The following is a 19,535-nucleotide window of genomic DNA, read 5'->3' as shown; positions in this document are numbered from 1 at the left end:
TTAAATTCGGGTCAGGTTAGGAATAGGTCGGGTTGAATTCATGTCGGTTTAAATTCGGGTTTTGACGGGTTAAAACGGGTCAATGTGTCATTCCCACACAACCATACACGCATGAATAAAAAAAGGTTCAATAGAGGAACAAATGAATAAAAAAAACACTTAAACGACCTAAACAAGTTAAATATAAAAGCTTAAATAAAAAAAGGAAAATGAAATCTAATAATCACACCTTTGCTCCATCTTCCAGAAACAATCTCACCTTTTGAAATTTTAGAAACAATTCCATTAACAATAATGATATTATTATTATTTAATAATAATAATATAATATAATATAATAGTAATAATAATAGTAATAATAATAATATAATATAATATAATATAATATAATATAATAATAATATAATACAATATAATATAATAATAATAATAATAATAATATAATAATAATAATAATAATAATATAATATCATAGTAATATAATATCATATAATAATAATATAGTATAATATAAATTAAATGATCATAATAATAATAATAATAATAATGATAATGATAATAATAATAATAACAATAATAATTAAACATTAATATTGATTAACATTAAAAGTAGAATATTGAAATAATTAAAATAAGGTCAAATCAGAAAAAATAAGTTCAGATCAGATCAGATCAGAAAAAATAAGTTCAGATCAGATCAGATCAGAAAAAATAAATTCTGATCAGATCAAATCAGAAAAAATAAGTTCAGATCAGATCAAATTAGAAAAATAAGTTCAGATCAGATCAGCTAAAATCAGGTGAACTAAACAGCCTCTAAGTCTTACTATTTCCTCAACTTCCATGAAAACAATTTTAAAAATCAACTTTCCTTTCACCATGCCAACAAAAGTGATGGTCCCAAAACCAACTTAAATACTTTAGATTTTAGAAAATTATCTCACCACCAACTAAACTCAAAACCTTGCTTGTAAATTATATAGGGACGGATGTAATATTGTAATATAATTAAAAATTATTGATAATTAAAGATATACCCATTAATAAAAGTTTTATAATTGCTGAGCAAATCATACGATCCAAACACTAACCCAATTCGACTAGGTTGACCGTTTTGGCTTGACCACTAGCTCCATCTGTATGGTCCACGTGCTCCATCTGATAAGATCTAATAGGAAGTAGTATCATTTAGTATCCCTTGGAAAGAGTGAATAAATGAAGGTTGACTTATATAATGGTTCATGTTACCTTCTCATCTAGTCCATGTTCATCATTTGCAAAGTCAAAACACTTAAATCTCATCATCATAATACATTAATATAAAACCTTTTTGACTCCCTTATTGTACGCATGAAAACATGAGAGGGCATAATTTATTTAGACTATAAACCAAATGATTAATTTGTTATATTCAAATATTCAATATTCTTCATTGGTGTGCAACAATGTTGCATGTGCCACTCTTTTTTTAATTTCATCTATGATTACTTTGGTGAACTTTCACAGTTTGACTTATGCATTTGAATAAAAAGTCATCTCTTTTGTTAACATAGTTACACCATTGTATATTTCAATTTGTATGACACTTTTTGATCCAAAATATTAAACATGTCATGCGCATCTTCTTTGTTTTTGCAGTTCATTTTGGTTACGACTATGTTTTGCTGCCATAAATTCATCATTGTAGACGTAGTAGCCGGGAACGACGACATGGACAAGCAAGCATTGCTTGAAATCAAAGCCAAGATAAGTGATGATCCTCTAGGTGTGCTGAGCTCATGGAATGCCTCCCTCCACTTTTGTAAGTGGCATGGTGTTACTTGTGGGCGTAGGCATCGAAGAGTAACAACACTCGACCTAAGTAACTCGAAACTCACAGGTATCCTTTCTCCTTATCTTGGTAATTTGAGCTTCCTTAGAGAGTTATACCTTCAAGATAATAGTTTTGGAGGAACTATACCCCAAGAAATTAATGGTTTGTATCGTTTGCAAATTCTTTGGCTATTTAACAATTCCATTGGAGGGGAAATTTCATCGAATATATCAAGTTGTTATAGACTTATTGATATAAGCCTCGACAATAATAGGTTGGTGGGTGCAATCCCTCCCGAGCTTGGTTCCTTGTCACAATTGCAATACCTTGATTTGGCAAGGAATAACTTGATAGGTGAGATCCCATCATCCTTGGGGAACTTATCATACCTCGTCGAGCTCCACATGGGTAGCAACGCTTTGGCCGGAAAGATCCCTAATCAACTAGGTAAATTAAGATATCTAGAAGTTTTGATTTTAGACAATAATAATTTATTTGGAGAAATCCCTCCCTCAATCTTCAACTTATCTTCATTAATCAAATTAAGTTTAGCACAAAATGACTTTATAGGAAACCTCCCTTCGTATATGGGTAACACTCTTCCCTATCTACGGTGGTTCTCCATATCCAATAATCGAATCACTGGGCAAATTCCAACTTCAATATCCAACGCATCGGATCTAGAAGTTTTGAGCTTATCGAAAAACAATCTTCAAGGACAAGTTCCTTCTTTGCATAAGTTATCATGGCTTAATTACCTTAACCTTTACACAAACTCCCTAGGTTATAACCAACCCGAAGATTTGAACTTTATTTCTTCCTTGATTAATGCAACCAATTTAGAATGGCTACAGATAAAAGATAACAACTTTGGAGGAGTTTTTCCTAAGATCATTTGCAATTTCTCAAATCTTACTTATTTAACACTAAGTCACAACAAATTAGATGGAGAAATTCCAAGTTGCATAGGAAACTTAGCAAAATTGCATTTCTTTTCAGCCGGTAACAATACATTCACAGGGACTATTCCTCGAGGCATAGGGAACCTTCAAAACCTCACATATTTATATCTGAAAGGTAACCATTTATCCGGGGTCATTCCATCCTCAATCGGAAACTTAACTAAGTTGTCAACTTTAACCCTATCCAATAATAAGCTCGAAGGCCAAATACCTCCCAATCTTGAAAATTGTAGATCACTTCTAAGCTTAGATCTTTCAGATAACAAGCTTAACGGCACTATACCGTCACAACTTTTTAGTCTCTCCACCATGTCCATCCTACTCAATCTTTCAGGAAACCATCTAACCGGGTCTCTCCCTGTAGAAGTCGGACAACTGAAGACTCTCAATAGCCTTGATGTTTCTCGAAATATGTTGTCTGATAATATACCAAGATCTCTTACTAGTTGTGTGTCATTAGAGATTTTATACATGCAAGAAAACAATTTTAACGGCACCATTCCTGATACATTACAAACATTAAAGGGTCTTCGTTGGCTAGATTTGTCACACAACAATTTATCTGGTGAAATCCCGAAAACTCTCACAAGCCTTCAGTTGCAAAGCCTCAATCTATCACACAACAATTTTGAAGGTGAAGTACCCATAGAAGGAGTTTTCAAAAATGCAACCGGTATTTTGATAAATGGAAACAATAGGCTATGCGGAGGCATACCCGAGTTACAACTGCCCCATTGTAGCTTGAGTCGCAACACTAAACAAAGAAGACTAGAACATAGGAAGAAATTGATCATTGGAGTAATTTGTGGATTGTTTGGGTTAATTTTGCTAGTGGCTTTACTTGTGTCTTTATATAGTTTATGGAAGAAGAAGGAAACCAAGGTATCTACAAATTCAGATGATTGTGAGAATTTTCCGAATTTGTCTTATCAAACACTTCGTAAAGCCACAAATGAGTTCTCCGCAGAAAATTTGATTGGTAGTGGAGCGTTTGGTGTTGTATACAAAGGAACCCTTCAAGAGAGTGGATCAATTGTTGCCATCAAGATATTTAAACTAGATTATCGCGGTGCTTCTAAGAGTTTCATGGCTGAATGCAAGGTCCTTCGTAGTATAAGACATCGAAATCTTGTCAAGGTGGTAACAACTTGTTCTAGTGTTGATCATCAAGGTACCGATTTCAAAGCTCTAGTGTATGAATACATGTCGAATGGAAGTTTGGATGACTGGTTACATCCAGCCGAGGAAATTAATAGGCCGGTTGAAGGCATAGAACATACATTAAGGAAGTTGAATCTTTACCAAAGACTTGATATTGCAATTGATGTTGCATTCGCGTTGGACTATCTTCACAACCATTGTGGTATCTCCCTTGTTCATTGTGACCTCAAGCCGAGTAATGTTCTCCTTGATGGTGAAATGGTTGCACATGTCGGGGACTTTGGGCTCGCCAAATTCCTCTCCAAAGGCATCAACAATTCAAATGAGAATGAGTTCAGCTCTATGGGTGTTAGAGGAACTATCGGTTACACTCCCCCAGGTAACTAATTAATAATAATGTTCTCACACTTTTTCATCACTACTATAAACTTGAATCATTTTCACAAATATATAATCAAAGATATAAAATGTCAAATTAAGTTTGTGTATAAACAATGTAAAAAATCAAAGTGATGCATCTATTGAAAAACAGAGGAAGTAATATAACTTTTGAGGTATGTTATGCAGAGTATGGTTTGGGAAACGAGGTATCTACCAATGGCGATGTATATAGTTTTGGAATTCTTTTATTAGAGCTGATAACCGGAAAGAGGCCTACAAATGACATGTTCAAGGGGGGTGTAAGCTTACATTACTTTGTCAAAGAATCACTTCCTGGACATGTGATCGAGATTCTAGATCGTGTTCTTCTTGAAGACATATATGATCAGGAGATTGATAGCAGTTTTATGTTGGAGACCCTGAGTTCTATACTTAAGGTCGCGCTGTCTTGTTCAACTGAGGCTCCACAAGAAAGGATGGACATGACCGATGTCGTTGCAAAGCTATTATCGATTAGAAAGAAGCTTCTTGAATATAGCTTACGGCAAAGAAGAAGATTTCAAGCTGGTATATTAATGGTTTAATTATTGGCTATCCCTCGCTAATGAATAATACTTAATTTAATAAAACATTGAAAATTGACTTTGATGTATGTGAATATGTGATTGATCTTTCTTTCTTGGTGCAGGTTCAAAAGTGTGATTGATCTCAAACAAGTATGGTCTAACTTTGAGCAAACTCCTAGAGACATGAAGATTAACGAATGAAATAACGAGCTATATTATTATTAGGTAAAATTGGTCGTAACACCCTGAATTATGGCCTACCCTGAATTTTGCGTTGTAGCCAAAACACCAACAACTATGGTGTTAGGTACAACACATGTCACAAATAAAAATTTCCAACAACTTATTTCAAAGGATGAAGTGAATATTCACTCTCTAGAACAATAATATAGTCTTCCATCCACTTAGCACGCATGGATTTACTTTATCTGAAGAAACAGTTATTATTATATTTTATTTTTTACCTATACTACATTCCTCGGTTTTTATTTTATGAAATGATGGAACCTTTTTATTTTTATTTGAATATTTATTTTTTTCTATTTTGAGGAAAGATATGAAGGAACTATACTGAAATTTTTTCTGTGGAGACGGATGCACCATGCATCCGGTTTTCTTTAAAAAAAAGGCGGAATGAACATTTAGTTGTTCAGTGAAGAACATATAGTTGTTTTGTATATAACATATAGCTATTTTATAAAGAACATCCAGTTTTATATTTTTATTGTAATAGTAGTAAAGAACATGATAATATTAAAGAACATTATTCATATAATAAATGTACATTTGGTATAAATGATCATAAATGATAATGTATGTATATAAAAAAGTACATTTTACTGTATTATAATGTACATTGTATTATATCTTAATGAACATAAATGTTATAATGTTGGTTACATGATTAATGTACATTGTATTATTTGGATCATGTAAGTATATGAAAAAAGAACATTTTACTGTATTTTAATGTACATTGTATTATTTGGATCTACAACTTTTTCTAAATTTGTCTATTTGCTTGCTTTCTTCTTCCAAAGTGTATTAATCGGTCGATCTTCTTCAAGAACTTCATTTTATTTCTCATTGCAACATCAAAATTACATCAAAATCGCAATTATTTCCCAATAAAATCAAATATTTCAATTTCCAATCAAATTTATAAAGAACAAACACTCAAACTCAAAATAAACAAGTATGAATGTCGAATTTGATCTTACCTTTCGTTTTTATATGTCATCTTGAACAATTTTGGACTCAAAAATTCGAATTTCTTAAAATTTTGCTTGAGGTTTGAGGAATTTAATTGGGTTTGAAGTTTTGTTTGGAGAGAGAGTAAACTTTTGGTAAAAAAAAAATGAAATGATTTGTAATTAATGTATGGTAAAATAAATACATAAATAAATAATAAAAATTATAGTAATATTTATCTATTTCATTATACAAAATTTCTTTCAAAAAAAATATATATATACAAAATTGTTGCACAAAAATCTGATGTACATTATAAATGAACATTATGTTCTATTATGTATATGTCCATGTACATTATAAATAAACATTATGTTCTTTTATATGTCCATGTACATTAGTATACACCTACATGTACATTCCGCCTTTTTTGAAGCGGATGCATCATGCGGATCGTGCATCCGCCTGGACGAACCAAGCAACCAAACTATACAGTGTTAAACCTGATTAAATTATTTTGCTTGTTGTAGTAATATATTTTGTTTTTGGTGTAGTGAGACACATGCTCAACTTCACAGTCTATTACTCTAATTATCTTTTTTTAGACAAACATGTCGTGAAAATTCTACCATATTTATTTGAACCACTAATTCTATAGTAGTAATTTCATATAAGTAATAAGTACTTCGTATATCATATTGTTAAAGTATCGATGCAAACACGAAAGTTGACTTAAACAGTGATTTACATTTTAAATTAATGATTTATATTACCTTCTTTGTCCACTAATAAGATTTTTTATGTAGATTTCCTATTAAATTTTAAATTAATGATTTATATTACCTTCTTATTTGTCCATATCCCTAGTGTAATTTATAAGAGTAATTAATTAGAGTATAGTCCAGGTGATTAGGTATGGACCAGTTATTTTTAATTCCTATTCAGAGACTTCTGCAAAATTTAATAATTTCATTTTTTTTTCATCTAGTACTTATAAAAGTGGCCTTATATCATAATATCAACATAATTTGTGAGAAGTAATACCAGAGTTATTGTCCTAACCAAACCACAAAATTAAACATGTTTTGCTCATCATCTTCATTCCTCGTTTTTCATTTTATGAAATGATGGAACCTTTTTTATACGTATTATTTTTTTTCTATTTTGAGGAAAAAAAATGAAGGAACTGTTTCGGATGAAAACAATGGGGCCTTGCCGAAGGCTCGCTGAAGTGGCTGAAGACTGGTCCGGTCCAATTGAAGCTGGGTCGAAGGTTTCCTGCACAACTAAAACACGTAAACTGGCCTCGGGGGTGGATCCGAGGAAGACCCCTCCGATGCCGAAGTCAAACAGTGTTTTGAGAGAAAAAGCTATGCAAGAGATTTAATGCTTGAGGCTTTGTTGTGTTGTCCTGTACAAATGAATGAATTGAAGGCTTTTATACACTAGTAGAAAAATACAAATAGGCAGCCCCCAATTGGCACCGGTTCAGACCAAACCGATGCCAAAAACCGGCCTAAAATTGGGCGGGGATTTAGACCAAGAACAATGGCACCGGTTCAGATCAAACCGGTCCCAAAAATAACAAGGCCACCGGTTTGAACCGGTGCCACTGAACCGGTGCTACAAAAAAAACCCGGATTGTTTATTTATAAACCCTAACATCCTTATCTCTCCTCTTAGCTTCTCTCTCCTCTCTTTCTCCTCCAAGGCTCCAACTGAGCGCCTCTCCTCCTTCTCCTCCAACTGAGCGCCTCTCCTCCTCTCTCCTCTCTTTCTCCTCTCAGCTTTCCGACCTCTGTTCTCTGTCTCTCTCCGCTCTCTGTCCTCTTCTTCTGACCTGAAAACTACATCTAAGCCCGGCTTCGTCCCTCTCGCAGTAGGTGCTTCTTGCTCGCCTCGCTCTTGTGACATGCATGCTATCTTAGAGTGAGGTAATTGATCTTGGAATTATTTGGGTTAATTGATTTTGTCATTTTTTGCACTTAATTGATTTTTCGAAATTTCTGGGTGTAATTGATTTTCGAAAGTTTTGGGGTTAAGTGATTTTCTGGGTTTGCTGGGTTTAATCGATTGCTGGGTTTGCTTCTTAGTTTAATTGATTTTCTAGGTTTAATCGATTTTCTGAATTCTGGGGTTAATTGAATTTCTGGGGTTAATCGATTTTCTGAATTCTGGGATTAATCGATTAATTCAGAAAACCTAGCAAAATTCTGGGGTAACCTAATTTTGCTGGGTTTAATCGATTGCTGGGTTTGATTTTGGGTTAATTGATTTTCTCGTTCATGCATTAGTTTTCTGGGTTTGCTTCTCGTTTTTTTTTTTTTTTTTTTAGTTTTAATAATTTCTGGGTTTTAATTTATACAGGTGTTAATTCAAGCAACAAGGATTCAAGATTTCGATTTTGGAATATTATTTTGATGTTGTAAATTTTTTTTTTTTATTGTTTTACAATTTCAATTTCTGAGTTAATTATAATTCATTGTAATTTTTTTTTTTTTTGTTTTGTATGGTACAATAACAATTTACTTGTTGAATTACCATTGTTTTGATGTTGAATATAACAATTTCAAGAATCCTTATTTCACCATTTATTTTTGTTTGGTTCGTATTTCATGTTTGTTTGTATATTATTTTTATTATTATTGCAAGAAAAAAGTTTTAAAAAAAAATATACCAAAAAGGCACCGGTTAACCGGTGCCTAAAACAACTACCACTAACAAAAAATATTCCGCGAAATTATTTAAGGCACCGGTTAACCGGTGCCAAAACCGGTTTATGGCACCGGTTTTGAACCGGTGCCAAAAAGGGGTGTAATTGGCACCCCCCACATAGGCAGCGGTTCAAACCGGTGCCTTAAGTCGGGTTTGAACCGCTGCTAAATCCCTTTTTTCACCTAGTGTATACCTTTGCACATGATGAGAGGAGAGTAATTGAGCCTCTAAATAGTCATGGGCTGACCATGGCAATTTGAACCAAAGGACTCTTGGTTGACTTGACTTGATTGGAGGCTCGGGCCTTGACCTTGGAATATGGAGTCATTTAGTGACCAGGCCCAATAAGATAGTTGGACCCAAATACATGACTAGGCCCAATTAGATAAATTGGATCCAAACAACTTGCCCCCCAGACCCGATTTGGAAGGATGACGGGTCGGGTTTGAATCCAATAAGAAATGGAGGGAAGTAAATGATTTAATTAAATCAAAAGATTTAAATTTTTAAACAGTTATTAATTAAATAACTGTAATTTGGATAATTAACAGGAAGTGGAGTGGATAGTGGGCGGTTAATCAAGAGGGAGAGTGTTTAACGGTTAATTAAGGAGGCGTTTAAGAGAAATTTGAACTTTTCGACCTTTGGGATTCTCCTTCCTGGAATTATAAGGTCTGATTCGCATTTCAACCTCATTTCTTCACCAACTTACACTCAAATTCTCTCGCAAACCCATTTTCGCTTTGAATTTCCAGTGTACCATTCTCGAATCCAAGTTCGAGACTCAAATCCATCGCTTCCACTGATTTGACCGGCGTATTCCGGCCAACTTGAAGGTAACTTTCCTCGAGCTTTTTCGATTTTCTTGCCTTTTTTTTAGGGAAATTCTTCTTCTCCCTTCTTTCCTTCTCTGAATTTGATTATGGCTCGAGAAAGGAGGCGTCAGCCGGGTCGACGGGGTCAGGCTAGGGATCCCCGTGACCGCGCCGAAGTTTGGAACGGGGAACGAGCCGGTGAAGACCCGGAAAGGGGGATTCCGGCAGTTCCCTTAAACGCCGCGCCGCCTCAGCAAGACGCCGAGGCCGGCGAGGCGGAGCAACCTGAGCAGAGAGAACAGGCTGGGCAGGCTGAAGATTTGCCCCCTGTGCTCTGGGACCTGCTTCCTGGGCATGCGAAATGGCAGGACGCCGAGGCCCAGGACGCCATGGTGAGAAATACCCCATACTCATGGTGGGTTCGGCATGCCGAAACCTACCGATTTGCCGAGCAAATTGAGTTGCACTACGGCATTTTTGAAGAGGATGGGCATTGGTGCCGAATGCCCTCCCCGACTGACAGGATTCACCGTCCCCCTCCTGGGTATGTAGGGGTGTACACTCGGCAATTGCAATACGGGCTTCGGTTTCCTTTGGATCCCTTCGTCAGGGACATTTTAATAAAGTACAGGATCTCCCTGTGCCAATTAACACCCGTTAGCATTCGGCGGGTGATGACTTATCTCTGGGTGTGTCGGTTTTTTGTTGTTGAACCGAATTTGCACTGCTTCCGAAAGATGCATCAGCTAGTGCAGAACCTCCAGAGCGTGTACGGCCAACACGGGTCTTCAGGCTAGTGGCGAATAGAGAGCTGCCCCCAATATCTGACTATGTGGCCGAACGACTCCTCGGATAAGGATTGGAGGGGTCAGTGGGTCTGGGTGAGAGTTCCCGCTGATCCGGAGCATCCATATTTTTTCGGGGCTCCCCGATACCTCTCCAGGCCTGATCCGAACATGCAAGACTTGGGTCCTGAGGACCCTGATGCCACTAGCCACCCGAGTTATGAGCAAATGATCTTCTTCGGGAAGCAGAATAACTCCGGGGGAGTTGGCCGAATGAGAACTCTCCCGGCCAGATGGCTTCCGGATAACCATTACATCTTCCAAGAGAAGATGTTGGCAGTTGTCGGCCTCAGCCGAAAGTACAGGGGTGGTAAGTATGTTCGGCTGGGGCCGAGGACTTTAACTTAATCAATTTTGATTTGTCTTTGATGCTTATTCCCTTAGTCTAACCTTCGTCTGTTCTTTTCAGAGCTGAGCGAAGCTACCTCGGGAATTGATTATAACCGGCTCGGGATGAACGCTGAAAGAGTCATTCTAGACCGGGCTCCGGCAATCACAGCTCCGAAGAACTGTCCGCTGCATCTGCACGAAACGGGTCTTCAAATTGAAGCCGCTGCCGAATACACCAAGCAGAAGCCTTGGTGGGAGAAGCGAGATCCCCTTCGGCCTTTATTACCTGAGGAAGCACAGGCTGCTCAGACAGCAGCTGACGTGTCCTGAGTAATCAACTCCATGGAAGGAGGTGTTGGGACGTCTGGTGCTGCTGAGAGGGATATCCCTGCACCTGGAGTTCAGCCGAGGGTTCCAGTAAGTTCCTGACTTGCTTGGTTTTTTTTTTTTTTTTACTCATACTTTGCTGCCCCCCTTTCTGCAGTCTGAGGAAGGGAGCAGAAGAAGAGAAGGAAAGGCGCCTGCTCGTTCTGAAAATCCATCTTCGTCAGAATCTGAAGAAATGGACGAGCAGCCCTTAGCAAAGAGAAGGAGGAGGTTGCTCGTGCTAGGGCCTCGGCAGTTTCAGATGGGGATGAGGCCTACCGAGGGCATCCTCATACGGGAGCCTGATGAAGGTAGACGCTCGCCGAGGGCTCCCCCTCCGCCGGAAGCTCCGCGTCCTCAAACCCCCCTCCACCTCCCGAAACTCGAGAGATGGAGGTGGACCAAAGAACTCCTGATCCGAAGGGGGGGTTCAGGGACACCCTGCTGAAGAATCTGAGAAGCCGATTGTTGAAGGCTTCTCAGATGATATTGATAGGGAGGTTGACGCTTTTCTTCGTCAACCTGATCTGGGGGATGAAGCAGAGAAGGTCGTTGCTGCTGAACCTGGTGGAGACCAACTGGGCTCCGCCGAAGGAGAAGGTCATGCTGAGCCTGAGAAGATTCAGGAGGTTCCCTCTTCTTCCTTCCCCTCATTCCAGACGCTGAACTCTGGAGATTTGGGTTTCTCGGCCCCCCGCATCACAGTCCCAAAACCTGTTTGGGAACGAATTTGGGGCCAGAACCGTGAAGGGGCTGCAGGCTACTTCGACGACTTAACTAGCATGTCCGAAGTGGACCGAGCAAGGGTTTGGTCGCTGAAGGCCACGACTGGGATGGGAGAATCCAGCCGAAGGGTCCCTGACCCTGCAAGAGACAACTAGCGTTTGCTGATGCAGGTACTTAACCTTTTAGTTGATTTGCTTTCGTTCAGCTCTTCTTCTCCTTTCTGGCTCTTTCCTTTTTTATTACTTTATTTATTTCAACTGATGTGCCCCTGCAAACAGGTTGTGCACAATCAGACTCTTACTGTAGAGTTGATTGAAACCCTCCAAGACAAGCTGGAGCATGCCTGAGAGGAGACAAAAATTGCCCGGGAGGAGGCGAAGCTTGCTGAGCTGAAGCAGCAGGCTGCTGAAGAGAAGCAGCAGCAGAGCGAAGAGTATGAAAAGAAGGCTGCTGAATCCATTCAAACCTTCTGCTCGGCTATGGAGAAGGAAGTTTTTCCCCCGCTGATAGAAGGGGAGAAATTCCTTCAGGAGCAAATGGGAGTGGACATCTCTAAATTTAAAGCTGCCATCGAGAGCCGAATTCAAAAAGGAGCTGCTGCACAAGCTGAGGTGCAGCAGAAGCTGGAAGCTCTTGAAGCCAGCAGGATGGCTGCTGAAGAGGCTCTACAGGCTAGGGATGTTCACCTTTCTGCTGCCCAAGCTGCTGCTGAGAGCCAGGACCAGAAGCTGAAGGAGTTGGAAGATCAGCTGAGAGTCAAGGGAGATGAGCTAACCCAGGCCAAAACCGAAGCTTCCAACGTCCAGCTGGAGCTTAATGAGCAGAAGACTTCTTCCTCCAAACTCTCAGAAGAGTTAGAAAAATCTAAAAAGGATTTGGAGGAGAGTCAAAAGAAGTTGGCTGATGCTGAAGCCCTACTCCAAGTCCGCCTTTACACCCAAGAAGAATATGAGATGGGCTACATTAATGGGTTTAAGGTGGTTCGGAGGTTGGCTCTCCATGCTGAGTCCTCGCTGGATTGGTCCAAGTGTGCGCTTTGGGCTCAGGACCCCGAAGATTCGCACATGTTGTATGCCACTCCTGCTGAGCATGAGATCCTTCAGGCTGAACAAGCCGAGGAGGAAGCTGAGCGGCAGGAGTTGGAGGCTGAACAGCGAGCCGCTGAAGCTCAGGCAAGGGCCCAACCTGCCTCCTCTGCTGCTGGAACCGAGACTGCCCCGGGGCTTGGCCCGGCTGATCAGCCTGATCCTCCAACTGAAGCATAGGAAATCGGGCAGTCGTCTTCAGAATCTTGCGGATCAACATGTGCTTAACTTCAGACTCACCGCTTTCTGAATCTCTTTTTGCCTTATCTTTTTGCTTCAGCTTGCCTTGATGTACAAACAGTTTATTTTTGTTTCCGTACGTATTTCGGCAGCTGTTATTTTCCGCTTGTGGGCGGCTGCCGATATAGTCTTTAATTTATTTGAACTTATAGCACACTTTCTGAGCATGAATCATTAATCTGATGTTCCTTTCTTCAACTGCTTTGCCTTATTTTGAGTGTTTCACTGTTTCCGAGCTTTCGGCTTGAAGAATTCTGCTGAACATAAACTTGCACTGGTAGTGCCTCTTGCCCCCCCAGAAATCTGAAGATTCAAGTCTTTGGATTACTGAGCTGGGTTTTGTTTCTCTATCTTTTAAAAATGGATATCCGAAACACAGGGCCAACTGAAGGCAATGCTTCGGATAATGGCTTTCTGGGATACAAGGCTTAGTTAAGGCAATATCCCAGACTTGTCCATGGACTCATGTCTTTGGAGAACAAGTCTTACTGAAGTTTGACTTCAGCTGAAAGACCAGAGTTCTTTAAAAAGACGAGTTTGTCAGCAATCTGAAACCCAGTTACCCGGAGGCGAAGGTTTCAGACGAGGCTGGATAAAAAATTTCCAACAGTTGTTGTTATCCTTGATTTTCTGTCTATCTTTAAAAAAATGGATACCCGAAACACAGGGCCAACTGAAGGCAATGTTTTGGATAATGGCTTTCTGGGATACAAGGCTCAGTTAAGGCAATATCCCAGACTTGTCCATGGACTCATGTCTTTGGAGAACAAGTCTTACTGAAGTTTGACTTCAGCTGAAAGACCAGTGTTCTTTAAAAAGACGATTTTGTCAGCAATCTGAAACCCAGTTACTCGGAGGCGAAGGCTTCAGACGAGGCTGAATAAAAACCCTTAAAGAGTAGATAGAACAAAGAAAACTTTGAAAGAATTAAAAAGTTGCAAATATTTATATAAATGGTGGCTCCAAGGCCTGTCATTAATTCAAAATGTACTTACAAAGATTGTTCTGCCCCGAAGGGTTTACACATGATATTTCTTCAGTACATCAGCGTTCCAGTGATTTTTCAACTCAGTTCCATCCAACTGCCGAAGTCGGTATGTCCCTGGCTGAAGCTCATCACAGATTTCATAGGGCCCTTCCCATGCAGCTGAGAGTTTCCCATGGATTCGGCCTTTCTGAACTGCAGCAGCATTCCGAAGGACAAGGTCTCCAATTTTGAGAGGTCTTGCATGGACCCTTCGGTTGTAAAATTTGCTGATTCTCTGCTTATAAGTAGCCATTCTGTCTCGGGCTGAGTCTCTTACTTTGTCGAGGAAATCGAGAGATTCCTTCATCAGTTGCTCATTCTCAGCCGAGAAGTGGTGCACTCGTAAACTCTCAGAGCCGATTTCCACTGGAAGAACGGCTTCGGCACCATACACCAGTTCAAAAGGTGAATAGCCCGTTGCCTCTTTTTCAGTTGTCCGAAGGGACCAAAGGGTTCCTAGGAGCTCCTCCAGCCACTTGGACTTTTGATCTTCCACCCTCTTTTTGAGGGCATTTAGGATCTGTTTATTTGCAGCTTCGGCTTGTCCGTTACTTTGCGGGTGGCATACCGCTGAATATGCCAGTTTGATGTCGAACTGATCTGTATACCGCTTCAGCGGTAAGTTATTGAATTGCCTCCCATGATCGAAGACAAACACTCTCGGGATGCCGAAACGAGTGATGATATTCTGCCAGATAAATTTTCTAACAGTTTGCTCTGTAATGTTCGAGGCTGCTTCGGCCTCGATCCATTTACTGAAGTAGTCAACACCGACTATCAGCCATTTTTTCTGGTACACAGCATCTAGAAATGGTCCCAGTATATCCAGTCCCCATTGGGCAAACGGGAGTGGATTAAGGATCGGCTGAAGATCCCTAGCTGGCTGATGGATAACTGGTGCGAATTTTTGACATTTTTTGCATTTCCGGACCAGCTCCTTAGCATCTGAGATCATGGTGGGCCAGTAATATCCGGCCCTCAATGCCTTATGGGCTAAGGTCCTTCCCCCGATGTTGTTCCCGCAGATGCCGAGGTAAATCTCCCGTAGGATATAATCTGCATCTGTTGGTCCCACGCATTTCAGCAATGGGGCTGAGAAGGACTTTTTCAGAAGCTCCCCCTGAAGACAATGAACCTTGAGCTGGTTCTCTTCAGCTTGGAGGCCAAAATTCTACCTTCGGGAATTTCTCCCCGAAGCTTGAAAGCTAGGATGGGGTCCATCCAGCTAGGCTCTGGGTCAGCGCAGCACACTTCAGGTGCTTCGTCGACACTTCTTTCTCGACGTACTTCCACATATACAGATCTGTTCAGCTCAGTGAGAGTTAAACTGGCAAGTTTGGAGAGTGCATCGGCTTGAGTATTCTGACCCCTTGGGATCAGCTGAACCTCAAAAGTTCTCAGCTTTGCAATGACTGACTTGATCTTGGCAAGATAGGATATCATGAAGGGCTCTTTGGCCTCGTAGCTGCCACTGATCTGATATGCAACTAGCTGAGAGTCTGTTTTCAGGCAGACATGCTCGGCTTCCAAGGAGATGCACAATTCTAGGCCAGCGATTGCTGCCTCATATTCAGCTTCGTTGTTCGAAGCCTTAAAAGAAAATTTTAGTGCATACTCAAAGGACTTGCCTTCGGGAGAGGTTATCACTACCCTTGCCCCCGAACCATTTACGGTGAAGGATCCATCCGTAAACACGGTCCAGACTTTCCTTTCATTGTCTAGCGTCTCTTGGTACGAGCATTCGGCCAAGAAATCCGCTAGAGCTTGAGCCTTGATGGCAGCCCTCGGCTGGTAGCTGATGCTGAATTCGGGTGAGCTCAAAAGCCCATTTGGCCAGCCTACCAGATTTTTCAACTTTGCCGAGAACATTTTCCAGCGGCTGATCAGTTAAGACCACTATCTGATGGCAATCAAAATAGGGCCTCAGCTTCCGAGCAGCTACCACTACCGCAAAAGCGACTTTCTCGAGTAGAGGGTAGCGAGTCTCGGCATCCGTCAGAGTGTGACTGACGAAATAGATCGGTTGTTAAATTTTGCTTTCTTCCTTCAGCAGCACTGCACTGATGGTGGTTGGGCTAACAGCCACATACAGATACAAAGATTCTCCCTCTTCTGGGCTAGCCAGCGTTGGGAGTTGAGCCAGATGCTCCCGAAGCTGCTTGAAGGCTTCTTTTTGCTCTTCCTCCCAAACGAGCTCTTTTGTTTTCGGGTGTTTCAGGGCTTTGAAGAAAGGTAACCCCTTATCTGAAGCTCTGGAAATGAACCTCGAGAGGGCTGCCATTCTTCCGGTGAGCCGCTGAACATCCCGCTATGTTTTCGGCTCAGGAAGGTCGAGCGCTGCTTTGACTTTGGAGGGATTGGCATCAATCCCCCTCTTGCTGACCATGAACCCAAGGAATTTCCCTGACTTCACGCCGAAGACACACTTCTTCGGATTCAGCTTCATTTGATGCTTTCTTAAGGCGGCGAAGGTTTCAGCCAGGTCCTTAACATGGTCCTCAGATTTTTTGCTTTTGACGATCGAATCGTCAACATAGACTTCCATGTTTCGGCCCTTTTGATCGGCGAAAACTTGATCCACCAGCCTTTGATAGGTTGCCCCCGCATTTTTCAATCCGAAGGGCATCATTTTATAATTGTACACCCCGGCGTTCGTGACGAATGCCGTCATTGCTCGATCGTCGGGGTGCATGAAGATCTGATGATACCCCGAGAATGAGTCCATGAAACTAAGCAAGGCGTGGCCACTTGTCAAATCGACTAGCTGATCGATCCTCGGCAAGGGATAGAAATCCTTCGGACAAGCCTTATTTAGGTCCGTGAAGTCAACGCACATCCTCCAGGTACCATTGGCCTTCTGAACCATCACCACATTTGCCAGCCATTCTGGATATTGACAAGGCTCGATGAAGCCTGCCTCCAACAACTTTTTGACCTCGGCTGCGATGTCTCGGTTCTTATTAGCGGAGTAATTCCGCTTCTTTTGCTTAACTGGTCGACACGTTGGGTCAACGTTAAGCTTATGGGAGATGAGGTTTGGACTTATCGCGGGCATATCAGCTGTCGAGAAAGCAAACACATCTCTGTTGTCCCGAAGGAGTTGAATAAGTTCACAACGGGTGTTCGGATCAAGATCCATCCTAATCGTTACACATTTCTCAGAGTCTCCTTCGGTCAACTCGACCGTTTCAGTTTGTTGGTCCATGTCCATTGCTGATGGACTGGACTCTTCACAATCTGGCCTGTTGTCTATGTCAGCAGGCGTCCCAGACTTTTTGTTCTTCGGCTGGCTCTCTGAGTCTTTCGGCTCAAATGAAGAGCTAGCCTTTTCCCTTTCTGGCCCTTTTTCTCTGGGCACGGAACCTTGGGCCGAGGCACTTAGGCCTTTCGGCTTTTTTGTGTTGGGCTCTCTTTCTTTTTATTTCTCCTCCTCATCCTTGTCGTCGTCATCTGGGCGACTAGTGGATGGCTTGAGGTAGTTGCACCTTCGGGCATCATTTTGGTTGCCCTGGATCCTTTCGGGGAAGCCGGCGTCTGAGACGTAAATCATCAGCTGATGATAAGTTGAGACGACCCCTTGGATCTCGTGAATTATGGGTCTCCCCAAAATCACGTTGTACACTGAAGGAGCGTCAATGACCAAGAATTCAGTCATGACATTCCTGGCTGCCTCATCGCAGCCGATGGTGACAGGAAGTGTCACCTTCCCATCTGGGTAAGTTGAAGCCCTGTTAAATCCGAATAATGGATATAGTACCGGCGTAAGGTGCTTGGGCTTCAGCTTGATTTGATTGTAGGCCCTTCGGAACAGAATATTTGCTCCGCTGCCGCTGCCGCCGTCAACAAGAACTTTGCTGACGTCGTGGTTGGCCACCGTGGCGATGATCACCAACGGGTCCTCGTGAGGGAACGTTACCCCCTGGCAGTCGGCGGCTGTGAACGTCATGTTCGGCACCGGCGACTGGGGAGGTTGAATGTCAGCATTGTTCACCTGGTGGGTCAGAGCCCTAAGGTGTCGCTTGTGTTCCCTCCGAGAGCATATTCCTCCCGAGATAACATTGATCGGAGAGAATTTTCCCTCCGCATTTTTACTGTTCTTCCGGGGAAAGTCGAGGTCTTGCCGAGAGTCCTTTGCTGACTTCTCGACCTTCTTTTTCTCGCGGTGATCCGCGATGTATTTTTTCAAGTATCCCTTCCGGACCATGTCCTCGATCTGGTCCTTCATCTGGATACACTCCTCAGTGATATGTTCCGGAGATTCGTGGAACTCGCACCACTGATTTTTATTTTTTCGCTGATACCACTCTTGGAGTGGTCTCGGCTTTTGGTAACTCTGCTCTTCCTTCGTCACGCTGTAAGTTTTGGCGCGTGGAAGAGAGAGCGGAGTGTAGGACTCGTATCTGCATGTGTATGAGGCAGATTTTTCCTTCTTCGGCTCATTGGCCGAAGATTGTTCTGAGGCCTTCGCCTTTCCCTTTGTCCTCTGGCCTTGGCCTTCAGACAAGGGTGTTTGTTTTTGCTTCCCTCCCCCAGATTGAGGTTGGGTTTTTGTTTTGTTCCACTCTTCAGCTCGGATGAACTTATCCGAAGCATTCAACGCCTCCTCCAAGGTCCTGGGTGAATTCATGACCATGAAGTCGGAGAACTGCCCTGCTCTGAGGCCGTGCTGAAGGGTGAAAACGGCTAACCCTTGGTCCAGCTGAGAGATGCTGGACGACTCGTTGCTGAAACGGGTCAGATAGTCTCGGAGGCTTTCAGCCTCCCCTTGTTGCAGACCCATGAGTTCTGTAGTGGTCTTCTCTCGGCGATTTGCCGTGGAGAACTTGCTCTTAAACTTGATGGACAGGTCTTCCCACCCTGTTATAGAGCCTTGTTTCGCTCCCTTGGAGATCCATGCTTGCGCGACCCCCTTTAGAGTGGTTGGAAAATATTTGCACCAAGTCGCTTCGGATCTGAGGCAAAGATGCATATGAGCCTCATACGAGGCAATGTGGTCCTTCAGATCCGAAGTCCTATCATATGTGATGTGCGACGGTATTTTAACCGTGGGCACGTGCTCTTCCAGTATCCACTGCTCGAATGGGGAACTGGTGGGTAGCATAACAGCCTTGCCCTTGTTCCTGGCCGAAGGGACCGCGCTCCGCCCTCTTAGAGAGGTAAGAGTGGTTTTCGTCCTTGGCTGGGAAGTCTGGGCCTCGGCTGCAGGGAACGAGAGGCGACTGTGCACGCTCGGTTCCTTGCCGCCGAGTCGGTCGAGGACGCTTCGGCGAACAGTCTCAGGTTGCTCTCGGCGAGCAGATTCTGGCCGAGAA

At 41.9% G+C, this 19,535-nt stretch overlaps 1 protein-coding gene and 1 long non-coding RNA gene across 3 annotated transcripts; both read left to right on the top strand.

The window, feature by feature from the left end:
* Positions 1–1,627: 1,627 nt before the first annotated feature.
* On the top strand, positions 1,628–5,739 carry LOC110705041 (probable LRR receptor-like serine/threonine-protein kinase At3g47570). 2 transcript variants are annotated; one of them, XM_021882865.1, is made up of 3 exons: positions 1,628–4,315; positions 4,504–4,884; positions 5,006–5,739. In XM_021882865.1, the coding sequence occupies exons 1-3, from the start codon at positions 1,657–1,659 to the stop codon at positions 5,017–5,019; spliced, it is 3,054 nt and encodes a 1,017-aa protein (XP_021738557.1). In that variant the 5' UTR covers positions 1,628–1,656; the 3' UTR covers positions 5,020–5,739. The 2 variants fall into 2 exon arrangements, with proteins under 2 accessions (XP_021738557.1, XP_021738556.1); XM_021882864.1 differs by lacking the exon at positions 5,006–5,739 and having other exon boundaries at positions 4,504–4,954.
* A 1,871-nt stretch (positions 5,740–7,610) lies between these two features.
* On the top strand, positions 7,611–8,661 carry LOC110704907. The gene is made up of 2 exons (XR_002508018.1): positions 7,611–8,008; positions 8,442–8,661. It is a non-coding gene; the product is annotated as an uncharacterized LOC110704907 (long non-coding RNA).
* The last annotated feature ends 10,874 nt before the right edge of the window (positions 8,662–19,535 follow it).

Source organism: Chenopodium quinoa, unplaced genomic scaffold, assembly GCF_001683475.1.
Source record: "Chenopodium quinoa cultivar QQ74 unplaced genomic scaffold, ASM168347v1, whole genome shotgun sequence".
NCBI lineage: Eukaryota > Viridiplantae > Streptophyta > Magnoliopsida > Caryophyllales > Amaranthaceae > Chenopodium > Chenopodium quinoa.
Note: the sequence above shows the minus strand (reverse complement) of the source record. Positions and strands in the feature narration are given on the sequence as shown.

Coding starts and splice junctions, on each gene's coding strand:
- LOC110705041 (XM_021882864.1), top strand. CDS start 1,657: ATGTTTTGCTGCCATAAATTCATCATTGTAGACGTAGTAGCCGGGAAC. Junction 4,316..4,503: donor TATCGGTTACACTCCCCCAG/GTAACTAATTAA, acceptor TATGTTATGCAG/AGTATGGTTTGGGAAACGAG.